This window comes from Pagrus pagrus (genome assembly GCF_965226575.1).
Source record: "Pagrus pagrus genome assembly, chromosome: 12".
In the NCBI taxonomy this organism is placed as follows: domain Eukaryota; kingdom Metazoa; phylum Chordata; class Actinopteri; order Spariformes; family Sparidae; genus Pagrus; species Pagrus pagrus.
In genome coordinates this window covers 14,067,998-14,091,075 of record NC_140196.1, presented here as the reverse complement: position 1 = coordinate 14,091,075, position 23,078 = coordinate 14,067,998, and the positions used below count along the sequence as shown (strand labels likewise).

At 41.0% G+C, this 23,078-nt stretch overlaps 2 protein-coding genes across 4 annotated transcripts in view; one reads left to right on the top strand and one right to left on the bottom strand.

Moving 5' to 3' along the window:
* Positions 1-6,424, bottom strand: part of atp6v1h (ATPase H+ transporting V1 subunit H) — a 26,081-nt gene extending 19,657 nt beyond the window's left edge. The window contains exons 1-7 of one of the 2 annotated variants that reach the window (XM_084368371.1): positions 6,349-6,424; positions 5,436-5,588; positions 4,236-4,335; positions 3,454-3,543; positions 2,633-2,746; positions 1,332-1,436; positions 127-186 (exon numbers count right to left, since the gene is read on the bottom strand). In XM_084368371.1, coding sequence (XP_084224497.1) covers positions 127-186; positions 1,332-1,436; positions 2,633-2,746; positions 3,454-3,543; positions 4,236-4,335; positions 5,436-5,542 — 576 coding nt within the window. In that variant the 5' untranslated portion in view covers positions 5,543-5,588; positions 6,349-6,424. The remainder of the gene's footprint in view (positions 1-126; positions 187-1,331; positions 1,437-2,632; positions 2,747-3,453; positions 3,544-4,235; positions 4,336-5,435; positions 5,589-6,348) is intronic. The other variant, XM_084368372.1, reaches the window with a different exon arrangement.
* On the top strand, positions 6,369-23,078 carry rgs20 (regulator of G protein signaling 20). 2 transcript variants are annotated; one of them, XM_084368374.1, is made up of 6 exons: positions 6,369-6,455; positions 7,734-8,030; positions 17,166-17,332; positions 18,846-18,920; positions 19,025-19,259; positions 20,154-23,078. In XM_084368374.1, the coding sequence occupies exons 2-6, from the start codon at positions 7,842-7,844 to the stop codon at positions 20,340-20,342; spliced, it is 855 nt and encodes a 284-aa protein (XP_084224500.1). In that variant the 5' UTR covers positions 6,369-6,455; positions 7,734-7,841; the 3' UTR covers positions 20,343-23,078. The 2 variants fall into 2 exon arrangements, with proteins under 2 accessions (XP_084224500.1, XP_084224499.1); XM_084368373.1 differs by lacking the exons at positions 6,369-6,455; positions 7,734-8,030 and adding an exon at positions 15,370-15,572.

The following is a 23,078-nucleotide window of genomic DNA, read 5'->3' as shown; positions in this document are numbered from 1 at the left end:
AAGATGTGAAAGTTCAGAGACAGCTGACAGAGTCCAGCTTGCACAAACCCTGACGTTTTTTGTCGTTGTAATTTTTGGGTTTTGGAAGCGCCAGGCGGACCGATGATGCACTTCACTCATACTCACTTCACTGGGGGAAATAGTTCCTGCTCCTGAGCCTGATTCTGGACCTGTACCATGTAGGTTCTAATGGGAGATAAACAAAAGAAACAAGTGCACAATTGTTCACAATCCATCGCTTAGTGCTAAATTACAGTGGCACTGGAACACACAATGTGTGCTGTAATCTTGACCACAATTCAGTGACAGTGGATGCTCACTGATGGGCTGTTCAGGAGAGAAATGCAGTCAAACATAATTTCAAAAAGCAGTCAGAGCAAAAGAACAAACTTGAAAAGACAGAATGTTTAGAACAAAGAGAGACAAAATCACGCTTTCTTTTTTGGAGGTGCTGGCTTTACCTGAACCTCCGGATATTTTGGAAATACCGGTGTGCAAAGCAGAGGCACAAAAGAAACAGGAAATCAATATTCAGCTGTTTTATCCGCCCACTCTATAGTGCATACATCTGCCAAGGCAAAGCCAGCACCTTCATTGCAGCTTTCATCAGACCATCTCAAGGTCTGACAAGTCAACTCAAACTCAACACGAATAAATGCATAATATTCATTCAGACGAGGTTTTCACTGTGAGCCCAAACAACAGAATTTAACAGAAAATGAAGAGAGACAGAAAGTGGAAATTACTTTGCCATTTAAGATAATTAGACTCTTTGGGGGAAAAAAATCAAACTCATTATTACAGAGAGGGAGCCAGTATCTCCAGAAGCTGACGTCCTAATATCTAAGAAATTAATAACCCATGACATGATGAATTCAAATGAAACAAAAACGGGTCATTTTTTTCAAAACTCCATTATGTGGTCAATTATGTACACTGGCAGAAAACTTGATTTCTTATAGCACAAATCATTATCATGTTTATGACATCTTGTTTATTCATTATTTATTTATTTAGAGTCATTTTCAAATGGCCAAAAACTATAGACTTAGAAATGAACAGCAAAATTTGACTTAAAAAATGAACCACCTTGATTTGACTGTCCCTCGCCTTATGTGACTTCCTCTAACTGCACTGTTCTGTCATAATCTGATGTTATTAACATAAAAGCAGACATAATACATACTCTGTAGTTTCACTGTAAAATGACAGGTGACATGATAACATTGGTGTATCTGTTTGACATGCAGTCAATGACTTTTTTGTGGTAAAAGCAACGACAAAAGTCACTTTAGGTAAAAACTTCCACAACCAAATTCTGACTGACGTACCTGTGAACTGAGTTGGCTCTTGATCCAGTTGAAGTAGTAGTTAAGATCACTTCCCTCCATCAGATCACGGCCCCAGGCAGCCAGCTTAGCGATGATCCTCGCCGCCTTACGGAAGAAGAAGGACATTTTCAACTCATATTGTTGTGCATCAATGGATGAAATTTACAGCAAGGCCAACCTTTAGTGTTCATCAATCATTATTTCTTTCAAAATTGTTCCTTCTTGCTGTGAAATGTGTAACATATACACACAGTAAATACATATTTTGAGTAAAAAACAATGAAAATGATTTGGTTGAAATGTAAGAATGAGCAAAAACTATATGACCACGTCCTCCATGATGACTTACAGCATCTTTAGTTGAAATACCAGTGAGAAGAAGAAATAAAGAAACACAAATTACGTTGAAGGCTGCAATAACATGTACTTCAATTTAAAAATACCTTGTTCTGAAACACTACAAAAGGTACTGAACAAAACATGATCTACAACCTCATCTAAGCGCCGAAATTACTGAACAATTTCAGCTTGATAAGAGCCTCCTGGGTCCTGTGATGAGACAGGAACAAATTGTGTTCTCCAATTTCCCCCTTGTCAGGAGAGGATATGTAGAAATATCGAGGCTCTAATTTAAAAGCAAGAATGAGAACGACAGTTGGATTGAGTTAAAGTGCTGTGTCACACTCTCGGGGTCACATTAAGCCCACCTGCCGGATGCCATCTGGCTGGTATTTTAAATCAAGCTGTGGGTGTCCTATCATACTACTCGGTTTGCCATTGGGTGGTCATTTTTAATCTGTAAAGGGTGGCAGGGAGAAATCATTAGATTAATTGCCTGTTTATGTGGGAAAAGATGAAGGTTGCTTTGTGAGGAATTATTGATGTCTTTCTATGATTAGAGTCAGAGTCGAACCTGTGAAAAATTCATGGCTGGAAAACAGCATCTTACCTGTGATCCTGTTCGTGCAATATGTGGTCTGAGAGGTTGCTCTTAGTTATATCCTCTCAGCTACTAAAATATTACACTGTGCTTAAGTTTTTAGCATGCACTGGATGTTTCTTTACATAGTTCACACCCCAGTGTGCACATATGTTCACCTTGTTTATTCTACAGACTGACAATGGTACTCATAATAGATAACATTTATAGGTAGCAAAAGGTTGCCTTGGTTACAGGATTGGTTTGACATGTGGTAACTGGTCTGTTGTTGCAGGGACAACTGGAGGTGTTATATGCCTTTCATTTGCATTTTTCCGTATTCAAAACACAAAGCAAGAAGTATGATTAACTCTTAACTCACCATGTGGACGGTGAAAAGGTCCTGACGATTCAGCATCGGAAGGAAGTAGGACCAGGCGGTGTTCTTCGTCTTTTTGGCGTAGTCAAAGAAGATGTTCACGCGCTGATGGTTCTCCTGAGTCACGGTAAAATCTTAGATTAGTAGTTATTTGCTGCACAGCTGAAGAAACTGATGGACTGCATGAAATACGAGCCATCTTTACAAAACTATATACACTGATGCCGTTACCGTGACACGTTTAACAATAAAGTTGTTAAGTCCGACTCAACAGATTACTTAGGTTTTAAAATCATGATAATGTGATATTTGTTGAGGTCTGTACCAAACCAATTTGTTTTCTTAAATCTGGTGAACGAGAGTTGTAGGTCAGAGCATCTCGAGAGCGCCACACAGCTGTTAGTCTTACATTTGACCTTTTCAAATAATGGTTTCATGTTTTTCTTTTAGCTCCATGAATTTAACCTACTGAATTTACAGGCTTGTCAATACATTCATAACAAATCTAAGTTGTAGTTGTATTCATTTGATCTTATTATTGTTAAAAAAGGGAAACATCTGAGCTTAATTTAGATGAAATAAACCAAACACCTTTTCCAAATTTGCCAGATCTTAAGTTTAATGCCCTGTTTAATAACAATAAACTAAAATAATAAAGTCCAGAGATCAAGTTCTCTCACCAACGGTCCTGCTGTCTTCTCAAAATGTATATATATATATATATATATATATATATATATATATATATATATATATATATATATATATGTATGTATGTACATGCATGTCCTTTTTGTCCACAGTCAGTGGGTCTGTCTGTTTACCTGCAGAGTGTCATCAATCAGAGTCAGGATGTACTGGACCGTCTGCTCCTTGGAGATGTGGGCCATCAGGTTCAGAAAGGTTTTCGCACACTGCACACAAACAAAATAAATAAATACATACAAAGTCAGACACAGCACAAAGACACAGCATGTGATAAATTGACTGAACTGCCGTTGCCTTTATTTCTGTCTGGCACCTCCAAAAACGGTCCACAAACTGTCAGCAAAATGTGAGAAGGTGCGTCTGCATTGAGGTTTCACATGAATGTATTCCACACGGATCAGTATTGTTACAGTATAAAGGTGCTTTCAGGCCGATAATAGCTCTGCAGCAGAGCAATGCAGGACGCTACGCTGGGGTGGGCATGTTAGTACTGGGTACAGGGAGAACACAAACTGTGAGCCTGAAAGTCCGAGTTAAAAAGTGCTACACAAGCAAAGATACTGCAGGTGGTTCAATGTCTTTGGAAGAAGAATTGTACAGTACAGCTCTTATATGGTAAATTGTACTTCGCATAATCCCCAAAGCTACAGGCTCCCAGGTACTCCACTGAGTTTAACATTTGTACAAATAGTCACCATAATCCTGTGTATTTTGCTGCAATGCCAATATTTATCTTCACGCAACCAGCAGTGAGTCTGCTTAGTTTGGAAGGTTGTGAGCTTCAGATCAGAATAAAAACAATCATAAAGAAATCTAAAGGACATTTGCTCAAACATCTGTCGGATGAAGCATTGACTACAGACACAAAAATGCACGGATAATGTAAAGGACTGAATACCTGATGTCCTTCGTTGGTCAGGATGACCTGTTTCTCCTCAGTGTTGGCCACCTCAAATTTCTTGATGAATTCACAGTCCTCTGCAGAGATCATCTGACTCCTGCAAGATAATTCATCAAGACACTGACATATTAGCATAACGCTACTACAATTTAGTTTTTTGTTTTATTGTATTGTAAGCAACTGGACATGAGGATGAGAGGTGAATTACCACGACCTGGATGACTGTGAACCTTGATCAACATACTTCAATTTGTGCACGATCACTTTGAAGCAATTCCTGAACACACTTTTGACTTTGAACAACAGCAAGACCAACTAATAAAGAGTGTTAGTTCCTATGGATTATTCATGAGGCATTCAAAACATCGTCTTTGTCATTGGAGCAGTTCATACAGCACAAACATGCCACCGACACTCTCACTGGGAGAGAGAGAGAGTAGCCTTCGCCTCGTCACTAGCATGCTGCTTCTAATTACACGGGCAGCTTGAACTATCATGGCAATTAACCTGTAAATACCACACGTTATAGTTAAAGCAAAACACACCATGGGAGGTGCATGGAGGTAGGCAGTTATAGTAAAAACAGGATTATGGTATTTAAACAAGGAATGAGAAATGATGTGATTCATAGGTCATATCTGCTGCATTAAAACTTAAAGAGGAAGTAACACTCAAGACAGTGAATCACAACACAGGAACTAGAGGAGCTGCTTTTAGATCGGCACACTGCGCTCAGTCTGCAATTATTACACCGATGTAGTCAGACAGATTGATTTAATGAGAGCTTAAGTGTACTTTAAAAATCCAAGAATGAATTCTCATTGTGTTTTTTTCAAGAGAGCGCTGGTCGAGACCGGCAGCAGCACAGTTATGGACATAAATCAAAAGTTATAACAATCGGAGCAAAGACAAATAACACATTTCTCAGTCATAAAATGTCAAAACATTCAAAACATCTACAGCCAGGTGTCATTTCTTCCAATTCGTTTGGAGTCAGGTTAAATGCATCCAGAAATCACTCATTGGTTTCCTCAATAATAAACATCAAGTGTCGACAAATACTGACATTTCCTAAGCTCTGTAAAATTATAATCATGGCAGAGCTGTTGTATTGAATTGTGAAAGTGTACCCACTCAAGTGTCCATAAGTGATTATTAACATGATGTGCTGTTGTGTACCTGTGCATGTGTACTTACTGCAGGTAGGACTGCCAGTTGACCAGATTGGCCCGCACCTCAGCTGCCTTTGCAGCGATGATGTTGGTGGGGACTGCAGCGTCCACAGCCCCGCGGATATCCATCATGTATTATATCTACTGCAGTATTTGTGCTGATAAAATCCAAATCCACCTGGATGGAAACACCAGAGTCAACATCAGCACAGGGTGATCAGCATCAGAGGCACTGTCGCAAGCTTTAAGCCTGGCTGTGTGTGCTTACTAGAGGCTGCAACTTATAGAAAGTGAGGATAAACAAATTACAGCAAAAATATGCTAATAATCAGTTAAATATTGCATAACAGTTAGCTAAATTGGTTAGCTTTTACCATGAGGGAACCTATGAGCTATACAGGAATTTTTGAGCCGCAATTAATTTACGGTTAAAACAATTGATAATTCTTCGAAATATTAACCTTACATCTAATTTAAGAAGTTTAACCCCGACGTTATTCAGCAAGCTAACAAGCGGACCAGTGTCTAGTCAAAACCCCTAGCAGCAGGTCATGCTAACTAGCTTAGCTAACCCAATGTCACGACATTACATGATGGGTTTTACTAAGAAATAAAAGACAACGCAGTACTATGACATGAGACTGTATTAAGGCTGTCGCCAGATATACATATAATATTGTGAAATTATTAAGGTGGCACGGGTGACACCGTCAGCTCGGCGTTAGCTAGCAACAACTAGCAAAATAAGCTGCTGCTAACCTAAGCTAGCTGTGCTAACATAGCTTCGCATCCTTTCTGTCGCCGTGTCAAAATGACAACAGCTCCACAGGTGATGGCATTTACAAGCACAGAGTAAGACGAATCAAACAATCCGGATATTTTAATTTATTTTAATCACATGAGGAATAACGGAGTGAAAACTGTGTTGAACCACTCACCCAGATCCTGCGCTGCGCGAACAGCTGACAGACTACAACACGGCGTCACGCTCTATCATGTGACAGGCGGTCACATGAGCGGCTGTCTGAACCAGCACAAGTTAGAGGTGAGGGTAAAGAAGTGCCAGCTGCATGTACACTTAAATCTTAAATGTTGTGACAGTCCATTAGTTTAAACATACAGGCAACAGACAGACAGGTAGTGTTGTCTTGTCCTGGTTTTAAAGGCTGCATTACAGCAAAGTGACGTGAGTTTCTGACCTGAGTCAGTGTATCAACAATAGTGATGCTTAGTGATCAAAAATGTTATTGTGTTATCATTTTGTCATTGTCAAGGATTTCAAAACACTACAGCAACCAGATTTCACAAGGTTAATTATTAAATTGACATTATAAAAAGGTAAAAACATTCTGGTAAAAAGTTGTTTAAAAGTTTCTACTGATCTGAGCCTGAGATGCTCCGGCACGGATCCGTCTGCCTCTCTATTCTTGTCTGTGGCTCCACTTAATGTTGAAATTGAGCATTTAATTTGTTACTTGACTCTCCAGAGCCACGAGTTAGTGACTTAAAGACTTGCTGTTGTCAAACTTTTAAATATGTCTGTGTCTGTGTGAACAATTCGGAAACTCTACCCCCATATTGTCTTTTTAATTATTAACAACCTCATCTGCTGCTGCAGTGAAATATGAAATTGATACAACCAAAGGCGGTCCGTGCCCCCCGCTGCCAAAGCACGGACCAGAAAGCAAATATCCCCGAGAAGCAAAACAATCCTTGGAAAGAGAAGCAGGAGGGCAGATAAAGTAACGATGCTGTTAGTTTCTGTCTGTGAGAAACACCAAACTGAGATCTACCATCGCACTTGCACTTTAACTTTGTGGCTTTGTGAGGATGACAGAGAGCTGAAGTCATGTTGCTCACACCGAAGAGCTCTGATCAGTGTTTATCCTTGTGAGTGTCCAATGAGCAACATGCATGACCGGGTGCGACCCATTAGGAGCTCCACAGGCACCACGGCTGACGATATATTAATGGTTCTGCATGTGCATCGCAGCCATATGTTTCCTCTACAAAAGTCCATTTAGCAATGTGTTTTAATCCATTGTATTACATGGGAACTCATCAAGGAGCGTACACAATCACAAATGAATCCACGTCTGTCACTAGTCTTCCTCTCCGTCCATCTCACTCAGACACTAAGACCTCCTGGCTTAATCTGGCCTAAGCTGGTGAGACGCAGTAAAGCACGGAGGAATCAGGATTGCATCCAGTGGGAACATTGTCCTAATCCCCTTCTGCCCTCTCCTTTGTAAACACTCTTCTCTCCGTCAGGGTCACTGATGCTTTTTTTCTCCTTCTCTATCTCTGTCACAATGTGCTTCAGAAGAGACGCCGGGAAAACATAGAGGAAAGGAGCGAGGAGTGCGTGGATTTCTTATGATCTCGGAGAGACTTGAGCCTCACGTGGCGAGTGAGGCCTCATGACAGGAGCATGCCATGTGTTAGAGCGGTGAGGCAGTGGGAGATCAGGCCCACGTCTGCTCTGCGGGGGATCAGACGCGCAAGGGCCCTGATGTGGCGGCCGATACGGGGACTGGCCCGGGCGTGCCGGAACCGGGCGGGGTACCCGGTGAACTACAATGACCCGATCCAGGAGGAGCAGGAGATGGTGTGCCTTGAGGTATGGGCGGTGTTGTAGTTTTATTTTCTCCAATAATAAGCACTACTGTTCTGATAATAGTTAGTTATCATAAACAAAACCACTGATGATGACTTTAATAATGGATCAAATGCAGTCAGAAGTCGCCGACCGGTCTGATAAAACCACAGCCTCACTGGAGTTTCACGACGTTCAGCACGACAGTCAGCAGGCTATGTCGCTTGTTTGTTGTTGCCCTGACAACAGGTCATAAATAAGGAAATAACAGACTAATAAAGAGCCTAATTTGAACCTCAGAGAAGCCATATATCTTTCAGATGATATTTGTTTCAATTATGAATCGCATGCAGTAAATTCAACGTCCCTCGCTCTGTTGTTTGTTGTTGTTGTTGCATCTTGGCTGCTTCTGTCTGAGTGACAGCAGCTCTTTTTTTGCTTTCTTGCCAAACCTCTATTTCGGGGAGCGCTTCCTGTCTGAAGGAGGCTTAAGAAGATTAAAAGAAGAAGATGGTGCGTCTTGAAATAGTGTGATACTACTGTAGTTATCAGAAATCTAAACAAAGTTACGCAGTCAGTCGTTCAAAATACATGACAACCGGTACAGACATCCTAACTCTATACATATATATATGGAGAAACAACTAAACGAGATGTGAGTACGTTCAGTCAGTCCTAAAAATAGTGTGAACATGTGATTTGGCTTTGAGTTTGGCAGCAGAATCAGTCTTAGTAAGTGGATAAATAAAGATTTCCGATATTTCCTCCGTAGTAAGGGGAACTATGTTACTATTCAGAGAGGGGAAGGGATTGTAAGGGAGCCATGAGGACACAGGAGCTGAGTGGGGGGACAGAGGAGTCAGGTCAGGTCATTAACATGTACATCACACAAATGTGTTGCTTGGCGGAGAGCAGAACTGGTGTCATAATATTTTACTTAATTAAAGATAAACAAAAGTATATGAAACACGGACATAACTGGACTTTGGCCTCCACATTAACAGAGTACTCCGCTGATTTATCACTACAGTACCATAACATTGTGGACTCGAGTCATTTGGTCCAAGTATCAAGCGAGTAACAAGTCATTTTGATTAGACCAAAGTCAAGTCACCCCTCAGGATTCTGCAGTAAGCTATTAAGAAAGAGAAAAGACAAGGTATTAACACCTGTCTAATAGTGCTATTATTGGTCAGTTTATCTTTTATATTATTGATATTCAGTGAAATACATGTAATCAAACAAACACAAACTTTATAAAAGCTCATTTATTCTTAATTTCTTCTCAATCCAAAAAAAAATGTCACTTCTAAACAGTGAAATACTGACAGCCAGACTGAACAACAATAAACTAAACTGAAAACATAAAATGAACACAGACGAGTCATTTGAGTCATCATGTCTCAAGTCAAGTCATGAGTCCACGTTGAGTCTCAAGTCATTTTTTTTCTGTCAAGTCAAGGCACAACTCATCACAACAGTGACTCCAGTCCACATCGCTGACTCATCATGGACAGATTAGATGTCAAATAAAGGATCGAAGTCAATGCTTTATTTCTTCCAAATCTGACGCCTACGTTACCCACAATGCATCTTGCCCACTCAAGCAAGATTCCGGTGTGTTATGCTATAGTGGAGATGAGTTGATGAATTCACACTCAGACTTTTTTCATTTAAAACTTGTAGTTCTCAGCAACAAATGACACTGAATCAACTGACATCACTTGAGGCAATTCATCAGAAAGACTATACAACTTGTTTTCTTGTATTCAGTACTCTCTCTCTATCTCTAACACCTGTAAACATAATTTGCAGTGTTAAATAGTTGCAGTTTGTTTATGTTTATGTAAACATTAAGATCAGACAGAAGTTCTTCTTTTTTCTTTTTTACTGAATAAGTTCAAACAATTTGAGGTTCAAACTCACATAGACATTTTCCACAACATACATTTTGACTTGTCGACACAGAAAAAAATCTGTAATTAATCACACTAACGACGGTCAGGTTACAGAACCAGAAACTGCCCCCTGGCCATCATTAATGTCTTAAGTTCACCTGTGCTTTTCCTGCTATGATATCTCAAAATATCTTTTATGAAAACAATGTATTGGACCGCATCACATTTAGAGGATAAAGGATCAGAACCTGTGTGGTAGAAACCAAGAAACTGACATGTTCTGATACAGACCATACCTACTGACCCTAATGTTGAAGTCCTTGTCAGTAGAACAACGAGACTTTGGGTCCACTCGGTGTCTATTGATGGTCTCAAGAGCTCCTGCACATTTTAACAAGTGAACTGTATTGTCAGTGTGTACAGGTAATTTGAATTATACACAGAGATCTGATATGAAACGATCATATTCTGACCAGTCCACTTTCTTGTGGCCCTGAAGCAGTTTTGTGGGGGCACTTTCTCATAGTTAAATAAAGCAGACGGTATCAGGGATGGTTGAAATGTAATATCAGCCAGACTCAACTTATTTGCTCAGATTGGAGCAAACAAAGCACTCGCAGCAAAACAGAGACACTTTGAAATAGCTTTTCTCCCTCCAGTCAACAGGATGCTGAGCTCCTGATATCTGATTTCTGTATCCCCTCAGCCTCGTCTGGCACTCTGTCAATCCTTTGCAGTGTTCTGCACATTCACGTATTTGCACTCAAGCATGTACAAACACCTATTGTTTTCATCATGTAGTTAGTTGCTGATGCTGGGGACATGTTCCCCGCCACGATCTTAAATGACCATTTTCATTTTCGTCACTTTTTAAAAGCATAATTTGTTAAAAATGCTCTGAAAAACAGCTTGCATCAAGTCAAGGTAACGAACTGTAGACCTGGCATGCCCCGGTGCTTTCTGCAGTACGTCTAATATTGGCATTGTTGGATAAACACGGCCTTGAAGCTGTGATGCAAATGGATGGCTGTTACTTGTTAGGTCGACATTGTTGTGTGTGTTTTCATAAAGTCAACACTCCAGAAGCCCAGTTGTCCTTTTGATGCATTATTTCTTATCTAGTCTAACCTCACACTGTTCCCCACGTTACATTGCCTAAAACTGCATATGTTGAAAACCATTTAAAAATGAATTATACTGTGTAAAAAACCTTCTTAAATCATTTCCGTTTGTTTCCATTCTTGCTCTGTCATAGTGGGTGGTGGTAATGCACCTTAATCCACCAACACATGATGTCACCCGTCATAAAACGGATAAAAGAAGAAGACGCAGTGACGAGCTGTCGCATGTCATGTCAAATCAGGAGATGATGGACGATTGCGAGACACTCGGGTAGATTGTGCTGTATTATGGTTGTGTTTTACAGTTGTAGAAATGGGACATATCTAAATTGTTATATATCACATATATTTATATCCTTTTATATGTTATATTCGCTTGCTTTTTAACGTCATTCCAATATTATTCTTTATTATACTATAAATATACTATATACTATACCCTTTTTAGCTCAGTCTCATGACTGTGACACCCTACTTTTGAATCCTGAATTTGTCCGAAGATGTTGGCTGCTGTTTATTCCCCCGGTTGCAAACTGATTTCCCGCTGATGGGACAATAAAGAAACAGATGTAACATCAAATCCTGAATAATGATGACACTCAAGAAAAGGGTCAGATAGAAATCACAGCGAGATCACTACACATTTCTTTCCTCCTGCAAGACTTTTTAAATGATAATATAATCCTTTACTGGTCCCCCAGAGAGGAGATTTGGGTGTTACAGCACCACAAGGAGAGAACACGTAATTAAACATGTATGAATTAAAAATAGAATAAAACAGAAGCTGTACACGAGAAATTAGACAGACAATGCAAAATGACAGGCAGTATTGGTACAAATGCATTCAAGAGTTTCACTTAAACTCATAGTGCAATGTTGTCTCAAGCAAAAATGACATCGTGGAGTGTTTAGAGGCAATTGAGCCCAATGGGGTTACGTTTACCGTTAACGAACAGGTAATTTTGACAATCAGTTTGCACGGAGAGCTATAGCCTAGATGTGATGTCAAAGGGGAAAAAAAATAAAAAAGGACAGACGACTGTGTAATTTGGTTACAGGGATTAAGACGCTGATTGGGTTTTACTAAATGGAGCCTGACATTTACAGTAGAAAGAGCAACTTGATCAACACACCTGGAGAAAACAGAGAAATTCATTAGAGCAACGATAATGTCAGCAGGAAATCAACTGTGGAAAAATAAAATGATCCGCGTCTGTCTTCAACTGACTACTCATCTTCACCTTCAGGTGCCAGGCATCATCTCTCGAGGTGTTAAGTCGGAGACTCGCTTCCCCTCTAGCTTCTATCTGCAGTGATTGAATCTAATAACGTGAAGCTTCACGATGCTTTGAATCCTCTTGATCACATATTGCAAAGACTTCATTCATCCCGTCACCCAGCTCTGGTGTCGCACTCCCCGGGGTGACCTTGTGCGTTCGGACTGACCTCCTCCACTTGGCGTTGTGCCCTCGGGGGTAAAAAAAAAAAGTCTGCACGCTCGTCGAATCACAAGAGCGTAAGGTAGCGCTCGCTGCTTTGCGTGTGCATGTATCAATCTCACATGGCTATTTGTGGGCCTGTGTTGCATAACATGAACACAGGGGAAGGTGTTAAATGAAGTGTTGTGGAGAAGAGTCACATGTTCATATCTCTGGAGGAGATGAAGGATGTTTTGGATGCTCAGGGCACGCCCCAGATCAGCACAGTCAGTCAGTCAAGTAATTAATCTGGACAGGAGCGGAATCTGCTTGTTTTCCTGTTTTTGTTTTTTGGCAGGAGATATCAGAACAGATGAACGCCTGATCCATGAGTGGTTCAATGGGCAGTATCATGGAACAAGTCTGTGCGTTGTCCACTTAGTTTTCTATTACGGGCGCTCACATTTTGCAGCACTTCGTATTACAATACTGGACTGGAGTACTTGTTTATCTCCATCGCATCAAAGGGCATTATTACTAACAATTTGACGCAGATGGGCAAAAGCACAAATGTGTAAATTAAGTAGGTAATGACATGTAATACTGTACATTGTGGCAGACTTTTGAAGAATAGGCAGAGTGCCATCTGGTGTTTGTACAAAGCAAGACATGACGTGCGCCTAAAAGCAAAGTGTTATTAAATGGGCATAGATTGAATTGAAGGATATGTGTGAAAATGTGCATCACATTATCTTTGGGCATCATTTACATCGGCACAGATTTATACGAACAAAAGCATGTGAACTGTATGTGTGTCGGTATGTGTTGTCCTGCAAACATAGCCGGGCCTTTCACACCATCCATATGAACATTGATGCTCCATAAGTCTTCACTTGCATGTGGACGGCATCATGTTAGTGCTGTAGTCGGAGCTACCTTCAGATGGCAGTGTTGTCGTCTGCATCGTGACTGGTCGCAGGCCTGCACTGTAGATTACAAGGCACACAGGAGCCTGGCAATCATCTGTAAAAGAGGTGAAGTCGAACTAAAACTGGCAACCTATGAGTTGATTTAACAGGGACAATACAGATTGTTACATAGGGAGAAGCAATGCAAGAGATGTAATGTCGATTGAAGGGGCTCTGTGGAGCTTCCTGTGATGGAAACGGACTCTATTTCTAAACTAACATTAGCTACTGTCGCTCTTTGTTACCAGAGTGAAGAGAGGGACTCGAGGAAAATCCAACCTTAGTCCTTCACAAAGAAATCCACAGCCCAGCAGCATTAAACAACTTCAACTAATCGTCCACAGGCTTGTACAAGCAACCGAGAGAGACGGGGAAGGTCTCATTTTTAACGTCACGCTACAATGGCCTCACATGTGGCCAATAAAAAAGTGATAAATACATGTTAGATCTACAGATTGTTACATGCAGCCCCTTTAACTACCAACTAAACAGCAGAGTAGTCTTTTGAATGCATACGACTATAAAAAGATGCAAGATTCAGGAAAGACTGTTAATGTGTAGATATGTACGACTGTGTGAAGTATGTGAGCGTTAAAACTTGTTCAGTGGTGAAGAAATAGAAAACAGTTTGGTGCTTTTGTTTTCATCACTTCCATTTTTTCATCTATTTTTGGTCACTCCCACCTTTAAAGCCATTTTAAAGGATAAGTTCACCAAGAAATGAAAATTCAGTCATTATCTACTCATCTCCATGCTGATGGGAAGTAGGGTGAAGTTTTGTCGTCCACAAAACATTTCTGGAGCTTCACAGCAAAACAGTGCTGCAGCATTCTCCTAAACAACTGAAGTAGATGGGGACTTGTTTTAAAACTTCCCCTGACTTCCCATCAGCACGAGGGCGAGGACATAATGACCAATGTTTTCTTCTTTGGGAGAACTTATCCATTAAATGATAAACGGCAATTTTGTGTGGTGAATGATGAATGTAAGGCGAGGAAACTGATGAAACGTGGCTGTTTTCTTCACATCATGACTGTTTTAATCAAATCGGCTTTAAAGGGGTACTACGCACTTTTGGAGAAGACATTTTTACATTTACAATATTAATGAGACAATAATACAACTTCAGAAATGTTTATTTATTTTCATAACCGAATAAACAAGCTGTTTTCACTGTTTGAAGTTAGAAAGGTGGCAGGGTCCGCCACATAAAAGGCAAAACAGTATGAAATTGTGTTAATTCCACTTCTTATACTTGCGGATAAATCAGTCTGGAAAGTAAAAACACAAAACTACACTGATACAACATCGGCTGTCAAAGTCACGTTGTCCTTCAGTGAATTGAAACTCGGCTCTGTGAGCTGCTGCCTGTTTCAGCACCACAGACAGCGACTTCAGGCAGAGACTCACTGGAGCAGGAGCCAAAGAAACTGGGACTTTTTCTGTACGTGATTAAACATGTTTAAGTTTTTTAAATAGCTGCGAGTGTAAGAGCTCAAGTGAGGTTTAAATGTGCTTTTCCACCTTGTGTGTTTGTTTTTAAGCTTAAAGGTGCATTATGTAGTTTTGGGAAGGAAGAGAAAGATCCTCATTGACTGATTTTTTGAATTACTTTGCAAACTAAATAAACAAACTCTCTTTGTTTCCATGACTTTAAAGAACAACACAATTGCACACTGCTTTAGTTTGTTTACATGTGGCGGACCCTGCCACCTTTCCAGCTTCAAACAGCGCTCAGGGGACCTTATTTTGCTTGTTATGGGGGGGAAAAAATACATCTCTGAGTTTGTATTATTGCCTCGTTAAGATTGCAGCCTACATATTCAAATTCTGAGATTAGATTGAATCCCCTCTCCAAAAAAAAACTACACGGCGCCCCTTTATTTCGCCGCTCCTCTCCCTTTCTCTAATATAAACTGACATCACGCAGCTTGTTCAGTCCGGTTCCCACACGCCAGGCAGGGTAAAGGACCCGCACTGTAAACCTGTGCCATAGCCTACTGTCGTGGTTTACTCTCCTCACTGGGCTACTACGAGTTGGAGAGGCAGACGCATGCGTACTGACTTGGAGCAGCCGGTCGGGGAAAAAAAGCCTTATGTGCCATCGGATGTAATCAAGGCAAAGAATTACCTCTTCTCGCTGTGCATACATGGTGAAATTGTAAGTACTGGTGGCGAACAGATGTATCATTGCACGGACATTTCGGTGAGCGGAGCGTGTCGAGGCCGTTTCCCGGCGTTTTAAATGGCATGTCACCGTCTTGCTGTACAGCGGGCTTTTAAAACAGATCGAGGCAGTGTCTTTTCGGTGGTCGTCCAGGGCGATGAAGCTCTCCGCTTCTTCATGGTGGCACTTTCCATTGATGTGATGTGTGTGCGAGTTTGCTAATGCCATTGTTTTTTGAGTTTTTCTTTTTTTTTTTTTTTTCTGCTGCTGCTAAATCGTTCAGGGGGCCATTAAATCCCGGCGGCGCTCGCGTTCGTGCGACAGTGAGATTGAGGCAGAATGGTGTTTTTTTATTTGGTGTTATCATGATTTATCCTTCTGAATGGGTACGACCACCCCCAACCCCCCATTTTCATCGTTTGTGGCTGTTGAGTCAAGCCACAGCGTAACTGCGATTGTGTCAAGCTCTGAAGCGCCCGACGCGTAAAATATGCCATTTGGCAAGACGCACGAAAATGTGCAGCTGAAGCCTGGAAGCTCGCGGATCTCCATTTTAGAAACGGCCAAATGGTTTTGTATTCACTGAAAGGCTGTGAAAGAGCGATGCTGCGGTTATAGATTTGCAAGCTGCGCCTTCACCCCCCCTTCCTCCTCCTCCTCCTCCTCCTCCTCCCATGTACCAAATCTCCTGACATTTTTTTTTTTTTTTTTAAAGCATCGCTTTCTTGTGTCAGGTAGTAGCCGGGTGATGCCGTGCGGTGGGAGCGACAGCTCTGTTACATAAATGATCTGACAGGATTTGGCAGTGTCTGACCCGGTGATGACACATTTGTTAAAATCAGACAAGAAGTCATCCTGTGAGCGCGTCCATAGGCCCGAGAACCTCAATGGGGAGCGTGTTGGAGACGCCAGAGAGCTTTAATCACGTTTAATCTCACATGGACGTGATAAACGGAGCCTGGAGGTGAATGACACATTGACACTTGAGGAGTAAAAAAAAAAAAATCCCCCAAAACAGGACAAATATTTACTCTGTTTTCATGTGTGTTTAATTTGATGCTTCACTTGGGCCCAGTGAGCGTTGCAAATCCTTTAATGCACTGCTTTGACACTCACAAATGGGATATTTCAAAAAGTGTTGGATTATGGACATTGAGCCCATGTTCGACAAGCCATCCCTTTTTACACATGCAGTCAGAGTGTCTGCGGGAGCACGCAGCCTGTTTGAGATCAGAGGAGCTGAAATGTGCTTGGCGGGTGCATATTTGGCAGCAGGAGAAAAAAAAAAAAAAGAAAATCAGCAAATTATTCTTCCATACTTTTTTTTTTTGTGCACTGCATAGAGCGAACAGCATTCCTTTACAGTGTGACCTCTGGACATGCCGACACATGCAGCAGCCAGAGAGCAGCACATATATAACAAATACATAGGTGTCAACTGGTGAGTGGTAAATTAAATCAACCTGGTCTTTGGTGCATTGACAGTACAGCCAGTACTGTCCTTATCACAGGTTGAGGAGATTTTCTCAGTTAAATACCATTCCTGTCGTCTGAACACTAAACTCAGTGCCTCTCCTCTGTCTGTAGCCCATGGGATCAGAGCGGATGGAGATGCGAAAGAGGCAGATGTCGGTGCAGCAGGAGTCGGCAGCGGGGGGAACTGCACCGGCCCAGCAGGGCCAGCCGGGCCAGGCCAACCCACGGGGCTCAAATGCGTGTTGCTTCTGCTGGTGCTGCTGCTGTAGCTGTTCCTGGTAGGTCTTCTCTACTTGATCGTTGTGCCCCAGCATGGACGACATTATCAGAGACAGGACAGCACAGCCTGAGCTACTGTATCTCAGCAGCTGGGATTGCTTGTTCCAGCTTGGGTCTTATGTTTCTGACATTTCTGCATGTGATCCGTGGACTCCTAGTCCTGCAGCAGCTGTGTTACAATGCTACGCAAGCCTGAACTCCAGCTCTTGAAATATCTGCAGAGCCAAAATTTGAGACATTTGTCTCTGGTTACCAGTAACTCTCATTATACTTCAACACAGTACAGAGAGCACACTCACAATACAGACACAGACAAAGCTAAACAAAGATGACACACTAAGCCAGAGACGCCCAAAACTTAATGGTAGGCAACAGACCAAAAGCAAAAACCTGTTGTGTTTTTCTCTAGAAACGTCTGGTGTTTACCACAGGCCCCACACCGAACAAATATGTCCTATCTGATATCGCCAGGTTGGTGTTGTTCAAAGACCATCATTGCAACTGTCCAATCGAGCTGCTGTGATGTCATAGATTTGCAACTCTTCATGGTCCTGTTGACTTTATTTCATCATTATATCATTAATGTTGCTCAAGGACCGTCGTTTCAAATTACAACAAAAGGGCCAAAGTTTGCAGGTCAAGTAATCAGTGCCAGTCCCAGTTGAAGCACATTATCACACTGTTCAGTTAGGACTGGGCGATATGGACTTCAAATAGGATCATGATACTTTCAGGCTATATCATGCTAACGATATATATCTTGATATTTTGAAAATGCTAGAACTAGGAGGCAAAATCGGGTTAAAATAAACCCTTCACAATGTTTAACACATCTTTGAAGGATAACTTCTCCCATGTGCATATTTTGCCACTCTTTTTCCCCGAGTTGCAAAGCTGTGACATCACAAAAGCTTGATTGGTCGATTGCAGTGACGGTGTAGGAACAACACCAACAGGGCGAAATCAGAACATACGGTATCTTAAACATGTAGTCACTATATTCATCCAAGAAGCATTTCACCATTAAACCATGGTATAATAAAACATACATGTGGCAATACGTACATAAAGTGAGCACTTTAATTATTCGATAATCTGCAGATTACTTTTGCAATCGATCAACTTATCATGTGTTAAAAATATCCGTCACAATTTCCCAGAAACAAGGTGACGTCTACTCGTAAAGTTTAAAAATGCCAGCAAAATATTTACATGTGAGGGTCTGGGAACAGTGACATTTTGGTATGTTTGCTTTAAAAATGAATGGGGAACAATCGATTATCAACATATTTGCAGATTTTTCCATCAATATGTTTTATGTGCATATAGTGAGAGGTCTTGTACAGTCTGCTTAGACTTGCGTGTAAAACTGGAAATATATTTTGTGTATGCTATTGTTATACATCACAGTAAGATGATTATAAGACATTAAGAAATAACTGCTTCAGAAAAATGACGTGCGGTTCATAATCAGTGTCCCCGTCGCCTGCCACGTCTCTGTGTCACTTTAAGGAATGAAGACCGGGATGAGAGGAACCGAAAGGCTTCTGATGACGTCAAGGAAGGGACCGCAGACTGTGAAGACTGGTCAGCTGATTTCTCTGCACAAAAATGCTTAATCTAAACTGAACATATTTGTGTAAAATGAATGTTGAAATGCCTCACCCCCTCGTTGCCCTCGCTCTCTGCAGTCCTAAGCCCACGCTGGAGGAGGTGCGCTCATGGGGGCAGTCGTTTGACAAGCTGATGTGCTGCCCAGCAGGGAGGAACTCCTTCCAACAGTTTCTTCGCACCGAGTTCAGCGAGGAGAACATGCTCTTCTGGTTAGCCTGTGACAAGTTCAGGCAAGAGACCAATAAGAGTGCGATCGAGGAGAAGGCTCGGGTCATCTACGAGGACTACATCTCCATTCTCTCGCCTAAAGAGGTCTGACAGCTCCCGATTTCACCTTATTACAGAAAATGCTTTGATTTGGAGGTTCATGATATCAGATTCATCTCATTGTCTCGAACATAAAAGGAACAGTTTGACATTTTTATGAAAATGCGCTTGTTAGCTTTCTTATAAATTAATAACAGCTAACATAAACTAACATAAACTACAACTGGTTAGCCTAGCTTAGCATGAAGACTGAAAACGGGGGGAAACAGTTAGCCTGGCTCCCGCCAAAGGCCGCAAAGTCAGCCTTTCCAGCGCTAACTAACACATCGTATCTGGTTTGTTATTGAGACTACAGGAAGATTCTTGTCCCAGCCGTGAAATAATCAGAACATAACCCCGTAAAATAGCAAACTGTAGTTTTTAAACAGATGAATCAACTGAGATGTAAAGTGTTAATTAGCGAGCTTTAAAAGTGCTGGTAGGTTGGATTGTGTTATCCTTAGACCAGAGCCAGGCTAGCTGTTTTCCCCTGTTTTCAGTCTTTGTGCTAAGCTAAGCTAAGCTAACGCCTCGTTTCCCCACAGTTTTGTGTCTGTAATTAAAGACGTACTGTGATAAAATTAGAAAAGTCAGCAAGTGTTAGCATTGGTGTCCACTGCTGGAGACAGCTCTTGGCGAGGAATATGCTAATGCTACATTAGCTGACGGTTTAAAGATAAATAGACATATGGAAGGGAACTGTGCTTTTCCAAAAAGGGCGGACAGGTGGCCAAATCTCACATACAGCATCTTTAACTGCACAGATCATTTTTTCATTGAGCTTTCAATAACAAAAAAAACAACTTATTTCTCAAAATGTCAAACTATTCCTTTAAAGAAACCGTTTGATTGAGAAGGTGCGTCAGCTCTTCCTAATGTCTCCCTGTGCTTGACTCCCAGGTGAGCCTTGACTCCCGTGTGCGTGAGACGATCAACAGGAGCATACAGGAGCCCACCTTGCACATGTTCGACGATGCCCAGCTGCAGATCTACACACTAATGCAAAGAGACTCGTATCCCCGCTACATGAACTCCCCAGCCTACAAAAACCTGCTCAACACTCTGTCAGAGCAGTCCCCTGAATCTTAGGGTGGTGATGACCTGTGATCTTTTAACTGTCTTTATCCCCCCCTCCCCCAGCCCCTTACCCCCTCATCCTTACCCCCTTTTTTAAAGTTTTTTTTTTTTCGTATGTTCAGTGTAGGATTACATGAACCGGGCCTCGAGCCTGGCCCCTCCCAGGGATCTCAGCGCTATTGTGATCTGCACCTGACCGAAGACACTCAGGTCTCAAAATCTCCCGAGGGCTCGACATCACAAGTACTGCTACAGATTAACATAGCAAAACACTCCAAAGGAATATGAATACATTTTGTTTTCTGTTTTCTTTCTTTTGATAGAAATAATCTATTTTATTTGTGTTCAGAGTTTTTTATGGTCTGTTGTTTTTTTGTATGGTTGTTTGGGGGGAAAATGATTCCTACTGTAGACTATATATATTTATGAGTTTGTAAATAGTAAAAATGGAATTGTGGGTATTTTATGTAGAAACGCCTGGTTCTATTTACTGCGTATGAAAATCAAAGCTCAAGTCAAAGGCTACGTGTTAGCTCTACTTGCAGGCAGCTTTGTGGGGTACTGTATGATTTTACCTTGGTTTCACCCTGTTTTTGTTACCTAACCTCACACTTTGGTACCTGTGACAGCGACTTGGCAACTCCAGTTCACATAGAAACTGTGCGTGATTGAAACTGCTGTAAGTGTGATTGTCAGTGAAGTAACAGAAAGCGACGAGAGCTCGTGCCAGGGTGTGCAACTTGTTTCCTTAAGAAACTCAAATCAACGATGGAAGGGTATTTTAACTTTCTTTACTTAATCTAAACCACAGATGACTGCCTATTTTAGACCGTCTATTTTTAAATCAAGTGTTATTAATGCACACTTCATAGGTTTAGTATAGTTTAATCAGTGTGACACGAGTATCTAAGTAATTCTATTTACCAGATAAAGTATTTTTTTTATTGTTATCTATTGCCAATACAGAAAAAGAGGCTTACGGTGGAGTAACCTATACTGTTAAATCTGGGTAACACTTACTTTATGGGTCTGTCATTTCCTAATAATTTCCAGAAAGAGCTGTTAACTTGGGGGAAAAATAAGAATTTCCTTCAGAGAACTGCTCCACATAAACCCAAGTAAATATTAATTTATTATTAATGTACAATTTTGGGACATCGAGTAGGTGTGAAGATTTATCCCTCTCTCATACATGTCCCCTAAATGTGAAGCTACACTGCAAGGACAGTTAGCTTAGCACAACGACCAGAAACAGAGGGAAACAGCTAGCCCGGCTCCGTCCATAGCTAAGAAAGACTGCCTGTCAGCACCTCTAAAGCTTGATAATTAAACACGTCATATCTTGTATGTTTAATTTGTACAAAAAAGTGTAAAACTGAACACCAGCGGAGACTTTAGCGAGTAGCTGCTACCGGCTAAGAGACAGTCGGCCATATTACCACCCCTTAAAACAGCTATTTTTACACTTGTAAAAAACCTGATATGTATAATGTGTTAATATGTTTAAGAGGTGCTGTTAAGAGGATTGTTTCCACGGACAGAGCCAGGCTAGCTGTCTGCTATCCTATTCTCTGTGTTGAGATCAGCTAAGCTTACTGTAGCTGCATACTTGTTGTCCAGACCTAAAGTATTGATTTTCATATCTAAAAAAGCAAATAAGCATATTTAATTCTCTAATATATCAACTTGTTTGTAATTATTTGGAATTTATTGATTGCAAGTGACTCTATTTTACCCATAATCTAAAATACATTTAAGTTCATTTCTTTTTCAGGAAGTTAAATAAAGCGTCACCTAAATTTGTGAGATTGACAGCAGGTGGCGTCATTTGCGTATCATCCCGCAAGATTTTGACTTTAAAAATCAGTTTCAAAGGCTCACCTGAAGTGCGAAACTGACTTCTGTGAAATTGACACGGGGGGTCAGGCCGGGTTAGCAGCAACACCAAAGCCACCACGTAAACTGTGTTCATACGCTTACCGAGAGCATTTACCGATGACTAAAAAATTGGAGTTGCCAAGTGTTAAATACTTCTACGTATTCTGATAGTTTTAGTTGAATTACTTTGTTGCCTCACAAACATGTCACTCAAAGACAAGATCCTCACATGGGGAAGTGCCTTGACATTCAATTTTATGACATCTTTCTCATGGGCAGAAGTTGTTTTCAGACTCTTGCCACAGGGGTGTTTACTGGAGCACGAGACCAGTTTATTGGAAATTGTCCCTCTCTTTGGCCAAATTATTGCATGTGTTTTGTCTTGATTCCTTAGTTGTGACTACATTGGCCCATTTTGGTAGCGCTACCAAACAGTATGGCGGAGGGTGATGACGACAACACGTGTCTTTATGTGCTGAGGACAAACAAAGATCAATAGATAGGGCTGGTTGATCTGAACTTCTTGCCAACCTGTGTGCTTCACGGTGGCACTTCTACTTGTCTTAGAGTCAACTTTAACTTACTATGTGCAATTTGAGCTGATGGATACACCGCGCAGATCAACCTCAAAACACAATCTAAGCCAATGGTTTGGAGTGATGCCTATAAATGTTGTTTCTTCTTCTGTTTACTATATGAAATGTGTTATTTTGCGCTGAGTTTACTGAAGAATACATTTTTAAAAAACAAATAATGTGAATGTTTACAGTATATGGTTTAGGTTTTTTTTTTTTTTCTGCTACTCTCCAAGAAAATAATGACTTGTGGGCATTTTGATTGAGATAAAATAAAGCACAACAATTTTATCGA

Excerpts from the sequence above, each read along its gene's own strand:
- rgs20 (XM_084368374.1), top strand. The coding sequence starts at position 7,842 with ATGCCATGTGTTAGAGCGGTGAGGCAGTGGGAGATCAGGCCCACGTCT. Across the intron at positions 18,921-19,024 it reads ACCGCAGACTGTGAAGACTG|TCCTAAGCCCACGCTGGAGG; the intron begins GTCAGCTGATTT and ends CGCTCTCTGCAG. Across the intron at positions 19,260-20,153 it reads CCATTCTCTCGCCTAAAGAG|GTGAGCCTTGACTCCCGTGT; the intron begins GTCTGACAGCTC and ends CTTGACTCCCAG.